The sequence below is a fragment of the Bubalus kerabau genome, chromosome 14, assembly GCF_029407905.1.
Source record: "Bubalus kerabau isolate K-KA32 ecotype Philippines breed swamp buffalo chromosome 14, PCC_UOA_SB_1v2, whole genome shotgun sequence".
Classification (NCBI taxonomy): Eukaryota; Metazoa; Chordata; class Mammalia; order Artiodactyla; family Bovidae; genus Bubalus; species Bubalus kerabau.
This window is the reverse complement of record NC_073637.1, coordinates 6,372,219-6,394,934: the sequence shown is the minus strand read 5'-3', so window position 1 is coordinate 6,394,934 and position 22,716 is coordinate 6,372,219. Positions and strand designations below refer to the sequence as shown.

The 22,716-nt window shown below is 54.6% G+C and overlaps 1 protein-coding gene across 1 annotated transcript in view; it reads right to left on the bottom strand.

Annotated features, from left to right (window-relative positions):
- The window catches only part of COL22A1 (collagen type XXII alpha 1 chain), a 223,280-nt gene that overhangs the window by 89,489 nt on the left and 111,075 nt on the right, over positions 1 to 22,716 (bottom strand). Inside the window, exons 23-32 of the mRNA XM_055545712.1 lie at positions 21,419 to 21,472; positions 15,232 to 15,285; positions 14,504 to 14,557; positions 13,200 to 13,253; positions 12,217 to 12,270; positions 7,523 to 7,567; positions 6,937 to 6,999; positions 6,453 to 6,506; positions 3,064 to 3,105; positions 2,067 to 2,099 (exon numbers count right to left, since the gene is read on the bottom strand). Of these exons, the coding sequence (XP_055401687.1) occupies positions 2,067 to 2,099; positions 3,064 to 3,105; positions 6,453 to 6,506; positions 6,937 to 6,999; positions 7,523 to 7,567; positions 12,217 to 12,270; positions 13,200 to 13,253; positions 14,504 to 14,557; positions 15,232 to 15,285; positions 21,419 to 21,472 (507 nt within the window). The remainder of the gene's footprint in view (positions 1 to 2,066; positions 2,100 to 3,063; positions 3,106 to 6,452; positions 6,507 to 6,936; positions 7,000 to 7,522; positions 7,568 to 12,216; positions 12,271 to 13,199; positions 13,254 to 14,503; positions 14,558 to 15,231; positions 15,286 to 21,418; positions 21,473 to 22,716) is intronic.

The window sequence follows — 22,716 nt, the reverse complement described above, 5'->3', positions numbered from 1 at the left end:
CGTAAGCTTCAGCTGTACTGTCTCCCAGCCCGAGACAGCCTGTCACTCCATCCTCCAGAGGAACGGGTTCCCGCTCCTCTCTGACATCGGATCCGCACGCCAGCTAACAGCCCCTGCTCTGCTCCCCACTGTCATCGCCACGCTGCCTTGCAGCTTCCCCAGCTGGGATCCCCGACATCCCCAGGAGGCTTCTTGTTCCTGCAACAGGAGTTGGGGCTCTCCTTCCAGCCCTCCTCCCCTTTCTAGTTGCCTTAATTATGCTGCAAACCTTGTGCATACATGCATGCTAAGTCACTTCAGTCGTGTCCGACTCTTTGTGACCTTGTGGACTATAGCCTGCCAGGCTCCTCTGTCCAAGGGATCTGGCTGCCCCTCCAAATCTCCAGCCCTCGCTGTGTGCAGGGACTCGAAGGCAGACCACTGAGGTGAGCAGGGAGAAGTCAGAACAATGGCTTCCAAAACCATCAATACAAACACGGTTACCACGGCAACGAGGCAGCCCCAGAGGGATTCATGCAGTAACCCCCCATGAATCCTTTTTCCCGTGGACACAATTTCCTTGCTTTGCACCTGTAAGTGGCTTCCTGGTTTCTGCAGAGCTCAGACCCTGTAGGAAGGTGTCCCCTTCACCAGGATTCAAAGGGAAGGCTGGGCAGACCTCTGGCCCCTCTCAGTTCCTTCCGGTGGGAACACCTTGGACATCATCTTTTATGGATGGAGTGATTGCTTTACAGAGAGGCAGGATGTGTAGGTTTGCCGCAAGCTTTAGGGATTCAGGGTGGACAAAAGGGAGGAGTCCCAGAGGATGAAGGGCTGAGGCATCGTGTAGGGGGATATGGTTCTGGAAGAGGGAGGCAGCGGGCCAGCATGACTGAGCCTCGAACCTCGGCACCGGTGGGGACAGCGGTTCGGCCAGGGCCTTATGGCCGACAGCTACATCCCGATTCCTGACTCCAGGAAGGCCCTGTGCAAGGTGCTTCGCTCCTCGAGCCTCGGGCCATCACCTGTGAGCTGGGCACAGGGCCAGTTGGAGCGATGCCTGCCCTGTGCCCACCACATTCAAGGCTCTCCTGCTCTGTCCCTCCGAGCCCTGCCTTCGAGAGAGAAGACGCAGCCGGAGCCCTGCCTGCTCTCCCCTCAGCATCCTTGGACACTCCTGCAGTCCCCTGCCTCCCCCCACCACCTAGGGACGGCCCCCTTGCCCTCGCTTCCTGCCCGTTCCTCCTCCAAAGCAGCTCAAAGTCCTCCCTCTCCTTCCGTGATGATTTTGGCACTCAGTCTCTCTCTCTGCTCCGTTCTTTTCCATCACATCCAGGATCTCTTTAGCTTCTCAAGTTGTAGTTACTTAATAGCAGCGATGTGGAGAAGGGTCCTCTCCTAAGCCTCTTGGCCGCCGCACGTGGTGCGGGTCGGGTCCTAACCACAGGAGAGCCGCGTCCCCAAGAGCGAACCAACAAAGGAGGCGAGCTTGGTGATGTCAGAGACCCTGAACACACTCATTTTCACAGAAGCCCCTCGAGAAAGAGGAGGGAAAGGCTCCTGGAGGCTGCGGCCAAGCCAAGTGTCCTTTTCCATCATGCGCGTCTGTCTTCAGAAAGAGCCACGTGCTCTCCCACCAGCCACCTCCCCAAGCAGGCTCGGTCCCCACTGGCCCCTGAACGGCCCCTCTCAGACTTGGCCCCCAAGACCCCCAGGCCGGCCCCCTCTGCCCTTTCACCTTCTGCTGCTCACAGGGCTCTGTCCTGCTTGGAACCGGCCACCCTGTGCAGTGAGGGGGTCACTTTACCCAAAGAGAGGGGTGGCCTTCACCATTGGCTACTGGGAGGCCCCCTCCAGGCCCCTGATCTGGGAGGTCCCATCTGCCCCTGGAGCTGGTCCGTCCCTCGCCCGGCCCACTCCCCACCGGCTGCCAGGACAAGGTCGGGAACCCAGAGGGCTGACAACAGCTGGCAGGTCAGGGCCGAGGGTCAGGACGCAGCCCAGCCCCCTGCCCCCCAGAGCACCCAGGGGCATCGCGAGCCAGGCCAGGGGGCACCGGGCAGCCACAAGGCACCGCCGCTACTTACGGGCATTCTTGGGTGTGGTGTGAACAGGGAAGTCTGCAAAGGAGACCACAGAAACAAGACAGACGTGAGTGGACATCAGCAACCTGCCTCGGACAGACTTACTGGTGAATGCAGCTTCAGGGGCTCCTTTAAGGATGATTTTCAACAGAATTACACATTCCTTTTAAAGCCCTTACCATCCATATGAGGCCGTCCCCTGCCTCAGCTACTAATTGACCAATCCCTACGTGCCCACACAAGGCCAGTTCCCAGAACCATGTTCATCTCCCTTCCTGCCCCCCCACCCCAAAATTGATTAAAGCATAGAATACCAAGGCTGGAAAGAAACATTCAAGTGAGAAAAAAAAAAAAAAAAAACCATGCAAACCATGCTCACATATTTATATAGCCTTTGTTTTTTTAATTTAGTATTTATCATATATCAGAAACTACACAATGTACCTTACATATTTCAGTCAATTTTCACTACAAATGTACAAGACACAGCTCCGTATTTTTTTTTTTTTAACAAATGAGAAGATGGAGTCTTCTTCACACTAAATAACATGTTTAAGATCACAGTGCTGGTGAGCAGCACAGCTGGGATTCAAACCCACTATTTTCTTCTGGCTTCAAAGCCCCTGCTCTTTACTCACGCCTGAACCCCAACTCACAATGCCCACCCTGGGACCTGCAAAAGGTGGAGGTGTGAGTCATGGGTGTATACCCACATTGCAGTCTCACCCTGGACAAGCTGCTTCCTGCCTCTGACCTCTTGCCCACAGGCAGCAGGTGGGCATGGGCGCCCAGCGTCTAGCCAGTGTTCTGACCAGTGGTAACCGTGCTGCCGAATAAACTAAATCAATAAGCACACGGTGGTTCTTACAGAAGCTCATGAACTTTCTGGATCACGAGACCCAGGGATGGGTCTGGCTATGGGCAGACTCCCTTAAAAAGATGTTTATAACTATGTGGTCGGTGTGAAGGAGGAGAAAGGATTAGAAGCAGAGCAACTTACAGTGCCAGGTAATCCAGGGGGCCCTGGTGGGCCCACGTCACCCTAGATGAAGAAATGGAAACAGCGGTAAAGAATCCACCTGCCAATCCAGGAGATGTAAGAGACATGGGTTTGATCCCTGGGTCAGAAAGATCCCCTGGAGGAGGGCATGACAACCCACTCCAGTATCCCTGCATGGAGAATCCCATGGACAGAGGAGCCTGGTGGGCTACAGCCCATGGGGTCGCAGAGTCGGACACGACCGAGCGACTCACACACAGAGCCCTGCTTATCCTGGGATACCTTTCCTAAGAATACAGACTCACCCAGTCTGCCTCTACTGCAACTGATAGATATATAGATCCAAGCTATAAAATATTTCAAACACACCAGAACTCTGCTCTGAGAAACATCTATGCGGCCACGTGTAGCTGTAGGTCATTTATACCAAATGGGAACCCACTCCAGTACTCTTGCCTGGAAAACTCCATGGACTGAGAGGCTCCTCAGAGCCTGGTAGGCTACAGTCCGTGGGGTCGCAAAGAGTCGGACACGACTGAGCAACTTCACTTTCACTTTCTTTCATACTATTCCATGGCGCACATGGAGACAAAGTGACCCGTGATCCATCGTCCTGCTGACAACGCTGATGTGATTTCCCACCTGCTGCAGCCAGCGTCCCCACACTCTGTCCTGAAGCCAAAGCTTGAGCCCCCTGAGAGGCTCCTCTGGACCCTGCCCTCTCCCGAGGGCTCAGGCTCTTCTCAGCGGCCTGAGGGGTGAGTGTTACATTCCTGTGAACACGACAGGCTTGGGAGTCGACCCACCTGAGCTTGAAACCTAATTCTACCATTTTATACATTATTTTACTTCTGTTGGCGTGTTTTCCCGTGTGCAAAATAACGATGATGGTACACACAGCTTACAGCGTCCTCTGGGGACTGAGTGAGACCTTCAGTGGGGTCCCAGGGAGGAGGAAATTGTTATTCCATTTGCCTCGAGGAAAGGAGGCCACTGGGCTGCTCCATCAGGAGGAACGGTCCCCAAAGTCCTTCATTCCACGTGAGTCACGATGGTGTTGAGACATGGATATCTCTGCCCACGCGTATCCTAGCAGCCCAGGGTCCCCAAGTGGTTATTAGTGGACAAATGAATGAATAAAGCTGACTGAGAGATGCGCTAGGCTTCTCTTACTAACAGTGACAACAATAAGATGATAATGAAAAGCAGTTACATGATAAACCATAATGGAAAAGAATACCTTTAAAAATGTCTACATGTGTGTAACTGAGTTACTCTGCTGTACAGCAGAGATTGGCACCACATTGTAAATCAACTATACTTCAATTAAAAAAAAATTTAAGTGGTGACATTGTCTTCTATGCTTGTTTCTACGGTTATACAGGATTTAATCCCAGGTTTCAGCTCACTTTCCTACATGCATTAATTCCCTTCATTGCCACTGAAATGCCTGGAACAGAGATGCTTCGTGTGTACCCCCATTCCACGGAAGAGCAAACTGAAGCGTAGCCACACTCGGGCCCCTGCCCAAAGTCACACAGACAGCAGCTGGTGCAGCCTGGTGGCAAACTCTGAGCCCAAGCCCTTAACTACTGCAAGGCATTCCCCTGACCATGTTGCAGAAGCTCCAGAGAGAACACAGCACCTTTTCTAGTGCCAAGTTCCAGAACCAACCTCAACCAAACCATCCAAGTTCAGTGTTTCCCCGTGCAATGCACGTGCGATCAAGCTCTGTCTGTTGTGTCCAACTCTTTGTCACCCCATGGACCGTAGCCCACCAGGCTCCTCTGTCCATGGGATTCTCCAGGCAAGGACACTGAAGTGGGCTGCCATGCCCTCCTCCAGGGGATCTTCCCGACCCAGTGACTGAACCCATGTCTTCAGCACTGGCACGCAGGTTCTTCACCACTAGCATGACAGTGCAAGGTATGAACAGACATAAACAAGAAGAGGGTTGGAGGAGAGATGTGTCTCCAACCCCGAGGGCCTCAAGACCACCTTTCTGGAAGAGCCTCGCCCGCCTTCAAGGCTGTAGGGTGAACACAGGACCATGAGCTGGCGGGGCAGAGCCCAGGAGCTCTCTGACTTGAGGAAAGATGCTCGCCTAGAGAAGGGTCTCTGAGCTCTGGAGTCAGTGGGGCTGGCAGGGGCTCCCATCCCCGCTTCTCTGCAGTTTAAGTGTCTCAGCCCCAGCTGACGCAGGGGCGTTATCACCCTCCTCTCAGAGATGCCCTGGGGTCAAATGCTTCAGTGCCGGGTTGGGAGGAGGTGGATCAGACCACTGAGGAAGGGACACCCAGGCACGGCCAGCAGGGGGCAGTGTTGCTTCAATGTCATTTTTTTTCCAAACCCAGAATTGTCTATGATGACATATTTCTCTAGAGGCAAAGAAAAGCAGGCCAGATTTTTCGGAATCGTGAATGCGACTCTGCCGTGGCCCCGGCAATTCTGCCAAAGCAATAAAAGGGGCTTAATGGCCTCGCCGAGTCCTCTGCATCTTGGAAATGAGTTTCTCAAATAGAAATTGCTTTTCTGAGAAGTCCAGGAGAGCAGTGGGCCTGAACGGCTTATCCACCAAAGCCCTTTCCATTGCACGATCTCTATTTATAGATCGCAGGTCCGTTCAGAACAAAGACCTCGGCCCTCAGCCTGAGAGCGGGGATGGGGGGTGCTGAGCAGGATGGTGGGCAGGAAAGCGGGACACGGGAGGGTGCAGAGCTCAAACTGGGAGAACCAGGTGGCCCCCCGGGCAGCAGAGGGGGGATCGCAGGGCCCCGCTGGGCGTGTGAGGCTGCCCAGGGTCCCCTGGGCCAGGCCGGTGTGCCACGTGGACCCGCTCGGAGCCTGGACGCTGGGCCTGAGCTGCGGCTAGGTCTCGACTCCCACCACCCTCCATCCACACAGCCCTGGGCCGGTAGCCTGGCCCTTCCATGCCTCGACCTCATCTGTAAGCGGGGTGGGGGGTGTCACTGACAACCTGGTCCGCCTCCGGAGTCGCCAGGATCACTAAGCCACTACCTGTGTCCCGCTCGCTACGACGACCCTGACCCTGGCGGGTCCCGCCTCCCTGGCGCTGCTTCCTGGAGGCCCACGGTTCTCAGGCTCCACCACTTTATACGAGAGACTCAGGCACCCACAGATTTCAGTTATCCACAGGGCTCCTGGAACCAACTGCCCGTGGATGCCAGCCTATACAGGCAGCTCTGCTTTCGGGCCAGCAAGGGAGACTCCAGGATCAGATGGGATGCCCAGGACCACAGCAGGGAGAACTAGGACTGCCACCCAGGCCACCGCTGCAACTCCAACACGCACTCCCTCCACATGAACGACGGACGGGCGGCTGTGCGACACGGGGCACTGATGCCCTGGACAAGGGCGGCGGCTCCTACCTTTACACCTTGGTCGCCTTTCAGTCCCGGAAGCCCCAGGGCACCTTTCTCTCCCTACAGAGAAAAGATAAAAACCAGGAGACATTAGAACATGACTGAGTGTAACTGCTGCCTCTTCCAGGCGAGAGCAAGGGGGGACCCTGGGCAAAATACGGTTTCGTCTCCCCAGCCTGCCCTGCCGCGGGGAGGACCGAGTTCAAGGGATGTCGGTTGTGCGAAGGGGCAAGTGCTCCATTCGGCACCCGACAGCTGACGCCCCCGGTTGTTCCCACAAATTTCATCTGAAGCTGTTCCACCCACCTTTCCAGATGGACCCCTTGGCCACCGTCCCTTCGTCCCAGTGCGTGGCCCAAGGTGGCCCGGTCCCCTGCCTTTCCTCTTCCTAGACACTGGGGAAAATGCTCCAACCCCAGCCCGGGTCAGCCCGTGCCCGAGCGCGCAAACCAGGGCCGGGGGCGCTCTCGGGCGCGGCGCGTGGCCTCACCTGGTTGCCTTGCTCTCCCCTCGCACCTGGGAGTCCTGGGAAGCCTGGGAGCCCCGCCTCTCCCTGCGGAAAGAGCACAGCGCAGTCATCAGTGGGCTCTCAGGAGGGGGGCTGCCCCAGACCTCTGCAGCAGCAGGGCGACGTGGAAACAAAGCAGCGGAGAGAGGGGCATCCTAGACGGTGCTCCGGGGCGGCCCCAGGTGCGGGCCCACTCTGCAGCCCCTCGCCCGGGAGCCCTTACTTCCCCTCTCGTTGTCTGACTCCTCATCCCTCTGGGTCAGCCACAATGTCACCTCCGGGCCACCTCTCTGATATTCCCTGAGCCTGAGTGAGGGGCCTCCTGGGACCCCTTTGGTCACCTGCAGGCACCACTCGCTGCACCTGCTCAACTGCTCTTGGCTGACGGTGGTGACCCTGGTACCCAGCACAGCAAGGGATGCACAGGATGTGCTGACGGTCACGGGGTAAAGAGAGGAAGGCACACAGGCGTGCTGTGAGCTCCAGGGAGACAAGCGATACAGGCGCAGCGGATACTAACAAACGAATGCATTGGATGAACAAACGAAAAATGGATGAATGAACAGACCTTTTCTCCAGGTCGGCCAGCTAGGCCCTGCTCCCCAACTTCACCCTGCAGATAGAATAATAGACACCCCATCACTTACCACGCACGTTTGCAGAGACAGCTGTCACCCCCAGGTGGTCCCGCAGACTCAGAGCACCTGGCACCCACACCCTCGATGCTCACACAAGCAGCACAGGCAGCACAGGCCCTGAAGCCCCAAGTGCTGAGCGTTTCTGGAGGGAGGCTTCCACACTCCCCACATGGTCTTTGCATGCACGCTCAGTTGTGTCCAGCTCTTTGTGACCCCATGGACTGTCGCCCGCCAGGCTCCTCTGTCCATGGAGTTCTCCAGGCAAGAATACTGGAGTGAGTTGTCATTCCCTCCTGCAGGGGATCTTCCCAACCCAGGGATCGAACCCGGGTCTCCTGCGTCTCCAGCATCGGTCGGCAGATTCTTTACCACTAGTGCCACCCGGGAAGCCCCACCCTGGCTTGACCTTCCCTCAAAAGAAACGGTTTCTGGAGTTGCCCTGATGGGAGTTTACACAGGTTGGATCCAGTGATTCTGACTCTAATCACAGTCTAGAGCCACAGGGAGTCCTGGAGCCACCCCGACTCTGAGCGATGCTCCCTTCCAGGGGGATCTCAGACCCCTGGCTGGGTCCAGTGGTGGAGAAGCTGTTGATGAACTTGTTCGAGCTGACCAAGCAGCCCGCAGTTGTTCAGACTCCTTGGTAAAACACAGGCAGCTGGGGGTGGAGGAACTCACGGGCAGGAGAGAGGTCCATTTCCCCTCCCATGGTGTGTTGCTATAAAGGCCAGTCTCGGGTAAAATGCTGCTTAAACATCTAAACTTATATTATGTTGGAAAGCAAGCCCTCAGCAGGGCTACGTGGCTTCCGGTCGCATGGATGAAGTCATGTCCTCTGGCATCAGGTTTCTGACCAGCGTTTCCTGGTCCTGCTGAAGTTGGGGGACAGGGGGTGCAGGACCAGAGGGGCCCACTCTCTGACCCCACCCAGCTGCTACGCTCAGCAGGTTCCTGTAAGTCACTGAGGCAAAGAGGCCTGTGGTGGGAGGAGCGGGGAGGGGCTGCAATTTCTAACCAGCCATGTGTCTTCAGAAACACTAACTTCTTGAATGCCAGTTTCTAACATCATTATGCATGGACACATAGTCACTTCAGTCACGTCTTGACTCTGCGACCCCATGGACTTTAGTCCCTCAAGCTCCTCTTTCCAGGGGATTCTCCTGGCAAGAATACTGACATGGGTTGCCATTCCCTTCCCCAGGGGGTCTTCCCAACCCAGGGACCGAACCCAGGTCTCCTGTATTGAAGGGAGATTCTTTACCGTCTGAGCCACCAGGGAAGCTAAGTATGGTCCTTATTAAAATCTTTATGTAGATTTCCACGAGGAAATTTGGTTTTCTGGTAAGTGGAGACATGAATGAATGAATGAGTGGTTATGCAAACACATAAAGGTTTTCCCTGCAGCTATGCCAGACTCCAGTGGTAGTGAAGTCTACACCACATGCTAAGAGAGACAGAGAGAAAAAAATAGAAAGTAAAGGAACTAAAAGCACTGTTCAGCATGCAGCACACATTTCATCCTGCAGTTCTGGTGCCACTAGGGCCACTGGTGTGTGAGTCGGTGCATATAGAAATTCTAGATGTGCTCCGCTTCTCCCATCAATCCCCAGTGTTCACAAGCACAATTAGTAACAGCTGCTCTTACTGGATCTGTGCAAACACTTGCTACACAAATTGTCACTTTAAATCTGCTAGGACGGGACAACCTTTACAGTTGGAAAGGCGCTGGGTGGGGGTGGTGCTGAGGTTGGGTAGCAAGCATTTTGAAAGCCTCCTGAAGTGCCTCCTGAATCTGTGCTGTGAATCCTAAGCCAGAGCATGACCCACGAAGGGCTGGGCGGCTCCTGGAATCCACGACATGAGCCCAAGAGGGCGACGCACCTGCTCATCCTGCAGCTGGTCTGTTCCGAGTGGACTTGAGACCCGTCATCCAGGATGCATCCACGACCTTCTTCAGAGATACTTATCTTGTGAGCCGTGATGTCAAAATAAAGCAACAGACCTCCTGCCCTGTCTCCTTCGCAGCTACAAAGTATGTTCTAAAAGCAATGTACCTGCGGAAATTCAGTTTCCAACTTCCTAGAGAAAATTTTTAAATGCACTACACTACACTAGGAATCGGACAGAAATGGCAGACGAGCTGTAGTTACGGACCTCTCTGTAACTGGGGGCGAGCATAAATACCAAACACGTAGCTGGAATGACTAAAGACAACCCCGAGGGCACCTCAAATTCACCCCAATACTTCAGATCCATCGACTTCGTCCGCACAGGAACTCGATGGGAACAGGTTCTTCTGAAGACTGTTTAACTGAATGTGGGAATTTATACACTGTAAGCTCAGAAGGATGAGCCAACTCACACATGTGAGGAAACACAGCTCAAACAGGTCTGGCTGACCCCACAAATCCCCCATAAAATCCAAGGAGGATTTGAGGATACACAGCTCACAGGTCTGGCTGAGTCCATAAAATCCCAGCAGTCAAAAATGAAAAATAATAGTGACCTATGCAAACGCTTTAGGTTATTTCTGGAAGATGATCGAATTTCAGCCTATCAATCAAAAACAGGAACGTGGCCTTTGGTGTTTAAAAGGCCACGTGATTTACCCCAGAGCAATGGAGGGACAAAACGCAGCCAGTTACATATCATTACATTTCAACCACAGATATTTTTTAAAAACAGGAATGTTGAGTCTTAAAAGATGGAGGTGCTGTGCTTGTAAGCGACAGTGAGCTGGCTTGCAGAGCCCTGAGGAATCCGGGGCAGGGGGCTCCCAGCAGATGCTTTCCACAGGGAGTCCACTGGGCATCCTGGAGAGGGTGGGCACGTGGCAACCCACGTGAGTTCTGCTCCATTTTAATTTGGTCTAAATTGTGGCTCCGCTGGTAAAGAACCTGCCTGCAATGAGGGAGACCTGAGTTTGATCCCCAGGTTGGGAACATCCCCTGGAGAAGGGAAAAACTACTCACTCCAGCATTCTGGTCTAGAGAATTCCATGGATTGTATCGTCCATGGAATCGCAAAACGTCAAACATGACTGAGTGACTTTCACTAAAGAATGATCACTGCTTGAAAAAGTGAGGCCACAGGGAACCGAGGGTCCAGGGATTTGCCCATCAGCCTTCACTGGCCAGCGAGGTGACCCGGGTCCTGCCTCCCAGGACAGCAGGGTCACCACTGGGCCAAGTACAGACCATACCTGTGCCCTTTCTGGGCTGTGAGTTATCAGTCGGCCACCAGTGAGCCCTGACTGAGTGCCTGCAGGTGCCTGCTGTGGGCTGGGGCTGGAGGGTGGTCACCAAGAGCCAGTCACAGCCCTTAACTAGCTCTTACCCTGACAGAGTGTGAGGGAGAGGGCCCCCGTGTGAGTATCTGTCTGGACACAGGCCCCTCCAGAAGCACAGGCACCTGCAAACGTACACACCATGTGCACACACACACACACCCCCACACACACACACACTGCATACACACACACACATGACATACAGACCCACACACCATGTACACACCCACAACACACACACCCCTCACACACACACCCCTCACATGCACACACATACACTGCATACACACACACACGACACACAGACCCACACACCATGCACACACACACACAACCCTCACATAAACACACATACACTGCATACACACACACACACACACGACATACAGACCCACACACCATGTGCACACATACATACACATCCCTCACATACACACACAACATACAGACCCACACACCATGCACACACCCACAACACACACACACACCTCACGTACAGACACATCCCACATACACACACCCACACCACACAGACACACACCATGTACACACACACACACACACCACATACTCACATAACATACAGACACACCCACATGACATAGACACACCAGATACACACACTATGTACACACACACACCTCACATACACACACACTGCATACACACACCCATACCACATACAGACACCCACACCATATACACACCCACACACACCATATACCCATGTACATACCCACTCACACACTATATACACACCCACAGCACATACGGACAGTCACCCAAATCCAGCACTTGGGCCCCTTCCACAGGAGGTGCTCCCTCTGCATGGCACATGGGTTGACTCCACTGCCTCCGTGGATCCAGTCTCCACACGTCTGCACTCCCAGAAGCCCCAGGCTTCCTTGCCTTCTGGAGGGGTCAGGTGTGAAGGGACACTGAGGCAGGGAAAGCTCAGGGGACAGGATGGGCGGGGACTGACCCCCTGGCCCCTCAACCCCCAGGACGGGCTGGTTAGCAAGGCTGTCCCTCTTCCTGAGGCCAAGGCTCTCCCGTGGAGATGGGGTCCTCTCCTCCAGCTGCAGGGCCCCCTGCCTCCAGGAACTCCTGCTCCTGTCCCTGGGCGTGCCGTGCTGTGGCTCTCGGCGGTCGTCAGTCCAGGGTGTCACCACTGACCCCAACCTGCCCCTGCCTTTCAAACAGCCCCTGTGCGATGGCCCTGGCTGTCCCCTGCCTGACCCCAGCCTACAAGGCTCTGACAGTGGGGGTTCACACAGAGCCTCAAACACACCGCTTAGAATAACAGGCACGAGAGGAGGATGTCAGAGTCCTTACCCGTGGGCCGCGCTGTCCGGGCAGACCGTCCTCCCCTCTGTCTCCTGGGTCTCCCTGCAAGGAAGGCGGAGGAGAGTCAACAGCAGGAGCCGGGAGTGGAGGGAAGCGACTGAGGACCAGCTCCAGGCTGGAAGCAGGAAAGCTACTCAGACCCGGGTGCTACTGAGCTCCTTTAATTCTGTGAGACCGCAGTGGCCCGAAACAGCACCTCCAACCACTTCCTAGATTCACTGGCTCTGCTTTTGATTTACAGACTCAAGTGAGCGGAAATGAGGGATTCAGAGCAGGGGAGACCCTGCCTAAGTGCTTTTGAGACGACAAAATACTTGATCAGCCCTTATCTTTTGTTTTTAAAGAGAGGAGAATGGAGGAATTTACATGACATGTTCTTAAATTAAGTTACATCTGTATGTATTCTGTATTCTGTCATGAAAAAGTGGAGCCTCTAAGTCTGCCTACTGAAAGGGATGGTCAAAACGCCTATAACATCCAGAAGTTGCCTTGCAAGGACTGTTGACATTCATCCTTGAGCTTCTGTATCTTTGCCATGAAAAGGTGAGGTTCACTTGTTAAACTGTTGGCTGTATGGGTTTTTAATTGTCCCTCTGAAGTGAGTAAACTGTGAACTTGCTTCCCAATTTTATGACAGTTAACCTCTGACTCCTCTTAATGATCTTACTATAATGAGCCCCAGAATATTATTAAGTTGAAGTCTCTTATTATGTAAGAGTCTCTGAAAAGGCTTCCTCCTTACAAATAAAATAGATGCATATCTCTAACAGAATAATTTAAAAGTCCTCGGCCTCCAAATCCTCAACCAGTTACCTAGGTAGGAATAAGGGGCTCACCCATATCTGACCTTGAATATTAAACATTTCTGAGCCCTGCATGACTCAGGATCCAAACGTGATCCACGGCTGGGGCACCCAATCATCAAAGAGCTCTCTGGCTTCTGGGTTCTGGGTTCCCTAACTCATACCAACCTTCGGTCCTGGCAGGCCTGGGGGTCCATTCGGCCCATCCTTTCCAGGCGGTCCCTGGGCAGAGAGGGAAAAAACAGACCAACATAAAAGGCCCGGTCAGGGCAGCACTGTGCTGAACTGCTTCCAGCCAGGAGCGGATTCTGCAGCCGGAGCTGGCCGGCGTGGTGCCTGACACACGCGGGACCATTCCTGGGTGCCAACTCTCTGGGGTGCGGTCACTGCCGTAAACTGTTAGTGGGTGAAACCGTGGGGATGGGTGTTCAGGAGCATCTGTGGATGGCAGCTAAGCGTGCGCTCCAGGCTTGGACGGGCTCCCCTGAGAATGGGCCTCACAACACTGGACCTCACGTCCAGAGCCTTCACTGTGGTACCCAGAGCTCGACAGAGCCAAGCATGCCAGCATCCAGCCATCACATCTCGGCATCCCGGGGCCTCCACCTATAGCCGCCTGTGGATCCGGCGCCCAGTGACAGGGGGAAAACTGCCCGTGCTGCCCAGACCGACTTTCCCTCAGTCACCCTTTCTCCAATGTCCCGAGACCCCACCAGTGCTGCGGGCTCCACTGGCTTCCACAGCCATGGCCTTTCCCCACCCGCTGGCCCCACCAGACAAGCAGCAGTAAGGAAGTTCCTTCTGGACGACCAGAGGCCTCCTGGGGGCCATCACCTCTGACACGCATCATGGTCACACGGTCTCAGAGGCCCAAGGCCACTCTATCACCCTGCCCTGAAGAGCTGCTGGCCAAGAGGCAGGAGACACCCAGCTTGAATCTGTACCCTGCTTGTGCGGACGTTAAGGTTTGATGATCTCCACCCTCAGGACCTAAAAGGATTGAGAAGGCCTGGCTCCCTGGATCCTGCTAACTGGGAAAGAGGAAATGGCAGGCATAGAAGCAGGGCCACCCTGCCATGTCCTGGACTGAACCTCGCGTCTCCGCGCCCATTACTTCCATGACCCCCTGGCAGTGTCCCCACAGATGAGAAGCCATGCTTCCAACAGCCAAGGGCCGTCAACTGTGCCTCGGGGTTACAGAGCACAGGCAGTGGCCTGAGGAGTGGGCGCCTTGATCCGCAGCCTGGCTGGGGGCCTCGGGGCAAGGCCCTCTAGAGACAGCATGCGGCAGGCACCATGGAAGGGAGGAGAAGGAGGCAGGGTGCCAAGGGCCCTGGTCCCCCCAACAGGAAGGGAAGAGCACAGAGTGTCACCCACCGGGAAGCAGCCTGGGTGGCCAGTGGAAGGGCCAGCCCCTCCCACGTGGAAGGGTAGGAGAGGGGAGAGCGGGGAGGGGTGCCCCGGTCACTCACCGCCTGCCCGGGGGGCCCAGGCTTTCCCGGGAAGCCGATCTCTCCAGGCAGACCCTGCCAAGGGGAACCACAGGGGAACCGTTAGTCTGACCTCTTCCGAGCACTGGCTCCCTTCTCCCAGCGCCTTTGCTGGCAGGAGCCCGGATCTTTAGCTCTGAGGATGGCACCCAGGGTGGACACCCCTCGGGGGCATCTGGCCATCTGTGGTGTGGGCCACGGTGAACAGAGGGGTCGACACACCTCCCAGGCTGGCCAGCGCGGGGCTGGGCTGGGCTGCAGTTGGGGCCACCAGCACCTTCACTCCCCCCTGGCGGGATGGGTGGAAGGAACCACCTCTCTCTGCTCCCCACCGTCCGCTCTGCCCACGGGAACCTTCCTAGCTGCTCCTGAACTGGGGGAAGGGAGCCAACCCACACACTGCTGAAAGATCCTAGGAAGGACGACCTCACGCTTCCTGCATACTTCTCTAGGAGCAGCCACGAACGTGCTGAATGAGCTCAGGAGCTTTTTCCAGTCTAAGGGGCTCCAGAGCTGTATGAGTTCAGGAGCTATCTCCAGTCTAAGGGGCTCCAGAGCTAGCTGTGGGCAGGGCCCTCCTCGTTCATGCCTTTGCCCTGCTCTTGGACAAAGAGCCAACAGACGGCTCCACACGATGATGTCCCTGTCTCCCAGGGCCATGAAACCTCCATCTAAGTGCCCTGGGAAGAGAAAGTCAAAACCAGTCTCACCGGGGGGCCTCCGGGTCCAGGGGGGCCTGGGACGCCAGGTGGTCCTGGGGGGCCCTGAAAAGAAAGAGGGGGGCCTGGGTGACAAACGTGCGCGGAGCAGCCTCCCGGTGGCACTGTCCTTTGAGAGAGGAGAGGGATGGGGACACAAGAGATGGGGGTGGAGGTGGGGCTTCAGTTTTATTGAAATACCTTATTTTTTTTTTTAAACAAAAAGGAACAAAAGCAGAAAGAAAAGATCTGAAGTAAAACTTACACCATGATAACATGTGTGCTATCTGGGTGATGGGCATGTAAGTGGTGTAGTATCTATTCTGATATTGAAAATATTTGCGCATTTAAAATAAATATGTCTGTGTGTGAATACACACACACACGGAGTTAACCCATTAACAAAAATGTCCTAGAACAGTGGTTCCCAAGCATTATTCAGCATCGGATCACCTGGGGTGAACAGACAGATCTGTTAAACAGCAGCTCTCACCACGATACAGGTTCCAGGAGACGCACCTCTGGCCTTTCTTTGTCCAGGTGTCTCTCCACACATGCCCTCCCTCCCATCTCCATCTTTCTGAAACGTTCTGCAGAAGTAACCGCTGCGTCCCCCACGCTGAAGGCCAGTGTGACGGTGCTCACGTGACTCACAGGCCCTTGAAGGCAGAGTCCCCCCTCGTGCCCCCGCCCCCCGCACCTCTTATCACACAGCGACAAGCCCAGGGCTTGCAACAGAGCAGATGTTCACTCAGTGTTTGAAGCCAACTTGATTGCAAACAGCTGGGGAGAGGGCTGTGCACTCAGAGAAGAGCGTCCCATCCCCACTAGAGGGAGGTAAACACTAAAAAATGGCCACGGTTGCCGCTGCTGCGGACACTTCCCTTTTCTCCCGCTGGGGGCACTGCTGAGTCAACGACGGGCAGCGAAGTAGACGTGAACGGAACACAACTTCCTGCGTGGCACCTGGACCTGGTTTTCCGCGTGGCTCGCTGAGTGCTGGCGAGTCTTTGGGAGGTAGCGTCTACTTTTACTGGGAGACATCTGCTTGGACCTGGAGCAACTGAGTGGCCAGGCCGTGCTGGACGGGGGACTGGGCAGGTACTCATGCAGGGTCCCTCGAAGGGATGAGCGATGGAGGCACTAAAAGTGGCTGGTGACCTCACTTCTCTCCATGTCTGCTCCAGCTCAGCTCTGCTCACCTCCAGGCAAAGCAGCAGTCCTGCAGGTGGCACTCCCAGGACCCACCTCTCCCTGACCTCTGAGGTTCTCAGTGACCTCAGCCCCGCGGAGCTCATCGGAGGCCCCTTCCCACCACACGCAGCTCTCCCTCCAACAGCAAACCAGACACACCTGGCTTCCATCCCTCCTGTGACGCGACACCCCCTGGAGTACCCTGGCCTCTTTCAAAGTAGCCGCTCTGGGAAGCAAGCCTCCCGACCAGCTCATTAGTCTGAACCTGTCCCCACTTCCTCCTCCACGTCCTACAGAAGTCCCTGTGGGCTGCTGACTGCTTGTCTCAGGCTCACAGCCTGTGCGAGTGGACAGAGTTTTAGTGATCCTCTACCATAAACTAATGGAGAAGGGAAAAGCAACCCACTCCAGTATTCTTGCCTGGAGAACCCCAAGGACAGAGGAGCCTGGCAGGCTCCCTGGGGGTCTCAAAGAGTTGGACATGACTGAGCAACTGAACAACTAGAAATTAAACCTCCTTATTTGACAATATGGAAAACTGAGGCCCAGAGAGGGTAAGGGCCCCTCCTGAGGTCACAAAGCCCTCACGTGCAGTGGATCCTGAATCTGCCACAGAACCACCTGGAAAGCTCGTTGTAAAACCAGGTTACCAGTTCCCTTGACGGCACTCTTAGAAGCTGGTGGGGGGCTGGGATGACGGAGAGAACAAATGGAGCAAGTGAAGGGACCATTCTGGGGACTGGAAGCCCTGGTGATGAAATCATTGTGCCTGTACCTGAGGGGCCATCCTGGCTGGGGCTGGTCAAGGAAGGCCCTGCAGTAGGGGCCACGTCTAAGCTGAGAGCTGAGGAAGTCCAGAGAAGGAAGAACCCTAGGTTCAGGGCCTGAGAACAGGCAGACTTCTGTGTGTTGCCAGGACCGACAGTCAGTGTGAAGGAGTGGAATGGGGGTGTGGGGTGGGAGACAGGGCTCCGGGAAGCGGGGGGACACAGTGGTGGGAGGCGGAGCTGCTGGGAAGTGCCCGGGACCTGGCTTTAGCAGTGGAGAAGCAACACAAGAGCCAGTCTGACTCGGCTGGAATAGCATTCGGAAGGAGAAGCTGACAAAACTCGATAGCAGGTGGGGTGTGTGGAGCGAAGGGGCAAGAGACCGGGTTCACCAGAACGAAGGGACCCGTGATGGCGCCCTGCGCTGCGGTGGGGACGCAGCTGGGTGAGTGTGTCTGGGTGGAGCGGACACCGGCTGAGTGTTCTTGGCGAGTGTTTGAGGCACCGGGCAGAGGTGCCCGGGAGCTCGGGGAGTGCAGGCTGCAGGATTAAATATAGAGGCAGAGGGTGATGATAAAACCAGGAGGGGCCTCATGCCAGCCGATGAATGAAGGTGTGTGAAACCTGCTCAGCTCACGCTCTTCTCTTTTTATCATCAATGTGAAAATGCTACTCACTCAGTCGTGCCCGACTCTTTGAGAACCCATGGACTGTAGCCCTCCAGGTTCCTCTGTCCATGGGACTCTCTAGGCGAGAATACAGGAGTGACATGCCATTCTTTTCTCTGAGGGATCGTCCCGACCCAGGGATAAAACCCCGGGTTCTGGGGTTCTATAGCATCTGGACGCAGATTCTTTACCATCTGAGCCACCAGGGAAGCCAATATCTAAATAACCAATTCACCTAATTATTAGAGAGAGTGACAAATTAGCCAATAGATCTAAATGTTAACAACAAAATCCGTTTTAATTATTATGAATAAAAACAACTGAGTAATGACTCTATCAATTAACCAGTAAGTCTACTCATTATTAACGGCATGTTTTATCCTTCTTGATACGATGGTGACTGCACACCATCATGCTCAGTGATTGCAGCGGTGACGTGTAAATAACCAATTAACCTAATTAGCATTAGTGATAGCAGAAAAGCAAATAACTATTCCTAATAACCACCTTGTTCCAACTGGAGTAGATTTATGAAATTGGATGGAATCTGAAGATGCATGAAAATCCCTTGCATAATTAGCACTTAGTCACACTTCCTGAACAATTTGCAAATATTTGTTTTCAGAGGTTATTCGTGATCATGAGTCCTCCTCCATGATGGTAAGTCCTCCTCCAGGACACAGCTCCAGGGGCACAGGGATTGCTCCCCCCTCAGGGGAGGGGGTTTCTGGGTTGAGAAACCCAGCTCAGTCCTCTGGGGTCGGCCCCTCCCCTGGCTGTGTTCCCACCCACTCAAGGGTCTGCCAGCCATGCTGGCCTCAATACCTTCGCATAAACAGTCGTCCAGACCAGACACAAATTCCCACTTTTCCTAAAAGGCTGCCAGGACACAGGAGCGACCACCTAGAATGTGTATCTTAAGTCTAAAACATTCCAGAACGACCGTTTTCATCCTGAAAAAAGAGGCACCGAAAGCATCTTCCAGAAGGCCAGCTGCCTTGGGGCCTGGCTCAGCCTGAGGCTGGCTCTTCCTGTTACAGCAAAGCTAACTCAACTCTAAGCTCCATTTCTGTTGGGGCCTTCCCTACTGGCTGAGATGGTAAAGAAGCCACCTGCAATGCAGGAGACCCTGGTTCGATCCCTGGGTCGGGAAGATCCCCTGGAGGAGGGATGGGCTGCCCACTCCAGTATGCTTGCCTGGAGAATCCCACAGAGAGGAGCCTGGTGAGCTACAGTCCACGGGGTCGCAGAGGGTCGGACAGCACTGAGAGACTGACACTTTCATTTTCACATCTCCATTTCTTTCGACTGGAAACGGGATAAGCCTTCTCACAAGTGGCTGTAAAGAGCAGATGCGACTGTATACTGACACAGGGAGAGCGCCTGACAGGAGCAGAAACTGAACGGACGGACCCTCAGCCTTCTTCTCGTCAGACCAGGAAGCCCAGGAACTTCCTTTCTGCTGCGACAGAATCAACCCAGATTTTCCAGATCAGCTCAGGGACCCTCCTCTGGGCCCAAGAGGCTGACGCCCCATCCCCCAGAACCAGAGCTCTGACTACGCCCCTCCCAGGTCTTAGCTCAGAGGATCGTCCCTCTATCGGCACCTCTCCCTGCCTCCATCACATCTGGCTCCTCTGGGCTTGGACAGGGGCCTCGAGGTTCCCCTTCCCAGGGCCACACCCGCACACGGTGGGGGCTAGGTGAACACCTGCTGGATGAATCGATGAGCAAATACACAGATGGCAAGCAGCACAAAACTGTGGCCAGGCCCAGGGCAGGTGGGCGTGCGCGTAAGTTAGGAAGAGTGAATTACAGAGCTGGGCAGGGGTCCAGCAGGGAAACACTGCTCTTGGAGTGGGCATGGTGGGCTTGAATGCAGCTCTGCATCTGTGCGGTGGTGATCCAATGCAGGGAGCCAGGTGGTACCTATCATACACCACACCCTCTGGTTCTGAACCACTGAGATCCCCGAGTATATCAGGGTGCCCCATTTCTGGCAAAATCCCTGCCCTATTTGTGTCTACAGCATCCAGCTCAAGGCCTGGCACTCAGGAAAGATTTTGTTGAAGGGAAAAGGGCTTCAGAATTTAAAACCAAAGAAAGAAATATATTTATCAGGGTAGCCAAGAAAACAGTGATAGGGAAAAAAATCTAACTTAAAGTATTTTGATGGAGCTGTATTTATGGTGAATTTTTGAAATATACAAGCTTTGCTCGCAAGAAACAAGGTCATAAAACAAATGCAAAAACACTCTTTATCTTGCACTACTAACATCAAAATGTCACAGTGAGTGTGGAATCTTTAGAAGACCATGAATAATGGCTGGTTTTACAGCCCCTTATCCTGTGTTACAGCCTGATGGGCATGTGAGGGGCTGGAATAAAGCCTGAGATTCACGTGCGGGGTGCCCGGCACACACTTCATATTCAGAGCGGGAAAAGCCCATTTGGAAGCGTGGTCAGCAGCGTGCCCTGGGTGGGTGCCTACCAGATGTTAAAGGACAGTGGCTACCATCACAGAGTTGGGTGTGGAGGAGATATGCCCAGGAACAAGTGGGCGCCAGAGCCGAGCCTTTACTGCAGTGGGAAGCCGGCAGACAAGCCTGTATTGATCCCGCCCGCCTGCTGCGACCAAGCCAGAAGGATGGGACAGCACCCCACCCGGGGCTCCCTGTGCTCTCACTGGGACCCCAGCACCTGGGCCACATCCCCACATCTTCTGCTGAAATCATCACCCTGTTTTGTTTATATTGGCATTTGTGACAAATGATGAAGCGGAAGTTCAGAAGGTAAAGGGACTTGTTCAAGATGCCGCAGCCAGCAAGTGGCCACGGCTGGGACCCTAAGCTCCTAATCTCCACCTCCCTAACTGTGACCCCCCTCAATGCTTTCCGGGAATTTACCAACCCTGATTCCAGGAAGGCTGGGGCTTGGGGTTGGTGGCGAGCTTTGGTGCAATTAGCAAAGAGATCACAAAGTGGGGTGTGATCACCACCGGTGCTGAGTGCCTGTTCTGGCCACACTGAAGTGTGTGTGCTGGGAGGGGGGTGAGGGTGTCACAGTGACTCTGAATTTATAGAAAAGGGGGACTGAGAAGGGTCAGGGCCCAGGTGGCCTGGGATAGGGGCAGGGCCCTCCTGAACAGCAGGTGACCCCGAGCGAGTCTGTGTATTGGGGAGTCGCACCCCCACCTGGTCTGAAATGGGGAGGGTGACTGAGCCTGCCCACCTGCCGGGGCGGCTAAAGGGATCCACGGGGGACCACAGGGGTGGCACACATGAGACCGAGGGGGAGTGGGGAGCTGGACCAGCCTGGGGCCGGGGGAGGAGGTCTGCTCTCCTTCAGGCCTAATCCCCACGCCCCAGGAGACTGAATAGCCGTTCTCCCAGCACTGAGGTGGGAGGCAGGGAGGGCGAGGGACCCGCTGCACATTGTTTTTAATGCTCTGATGAGTATTGCTCAGACTCATGCAAGAGTCTGGTTACAACCTGAGAACTGCTACCCTGTCATTTCCTTAATCAGAGAAAGCAGTGTGGCTAAGGAAGAGGATAGGAAGACAGTAGTTACCTGCTGCCCCAGCAAGCCAGGGACTCCAGGAGGACCCGCCTCACCTCTCTTCCCCTGAGGACAAAAAGAAGAAGCCAGGATTAACAGGCAGCCCGAGCCCAGAGCCCGTCTAATGACACGTCTGGAGGAACCCCCCTGATAACAGACTATCCGCCTCGAGACACCCTGCAGGGAGGCAGTGTGGGGTCGGGGTGGGGGAAGTCTGGGGCCAGGGAGCCTCCCCTCTGGATGTCAGCGCTGCAATGCAGATGACTTTGGAAACACATGGCCCCACATTTTAAAAAGTACTGCAGGGTTTACCTGAGAAAAATGCCCTTGTCCTGTCCCCATGACACTCATTCCCTTTCCTTGACAACAACTAATCCTACCAGATGTTGGTTGCTTTCCAGAGGCATTTTATGTTTAGGCAAGCTTTGCACAGGTGCACACACACACACACACACACACACACACACACAAATGCGCCCACACATGCACACACATTCTCCCCCTCTATCCCTTTTTTTCCTTAGAAACTATGGCATAACATTCAATCCACTGATAAACTCCACTTGATTTCACTTGAGGATTTAACCCAGATGCCTCTTGGGTCAGCACGTGGGGAGCACCTCCATTCTCTCTCACAGCTACAGACCTTTCAGCACAAGGATGAAAGGTGATGCATCTCGACTCTGGGCAGGCAGGTCACACGGACCATTTCTGTGCTTCTGCCGTCAGGATCCATGCTACTCTGCATGACCCCAGCTGGTCATCCCTTGGGGGTGGGTGTGATCACTAAGCCTCAGAGTCTACCCGTCTGGACAGGGGTGAGGTGCGTGCTGGCGAGTCCTCACGACACACAGCATGTACCCTATCATATGTGTACATGGACAATGGAAGGCCTGCTCGTCTGCTTTCTTCCTTACAGTTATCCTCACAAGGTCAGAGCATTGCAACGAGAAATGAAAAGGAAGGCATGACTCTGAATCAGAACCACATTCCTCGAGCACCTCCTCTGTGTCAAACCCTCTTCGGGGGTTTCCCGTATTTTCCTTGTGTCTCCACTCTGCAGGAATCCCCTCGCTCCGGGATGCAGGCACTCTCAGTCCTACTGGGAGGTGGGGACACTGAGGTTCAGAGTCAAGTCTCACCGGGGACCCAGCTAGAACCTGATGAGGTTAAGATCTGGCCCCAGAGCTGTGTGTGCAGGGCCTTCCCAGGGCTCTGACAATGAGATCATTGTGATGAAGCGTCTTTAACAGTCTGTTGGATTACAGAAGCTGGATGACGTCAGCGTCTCCCCTGTTCCTTAAACTCTG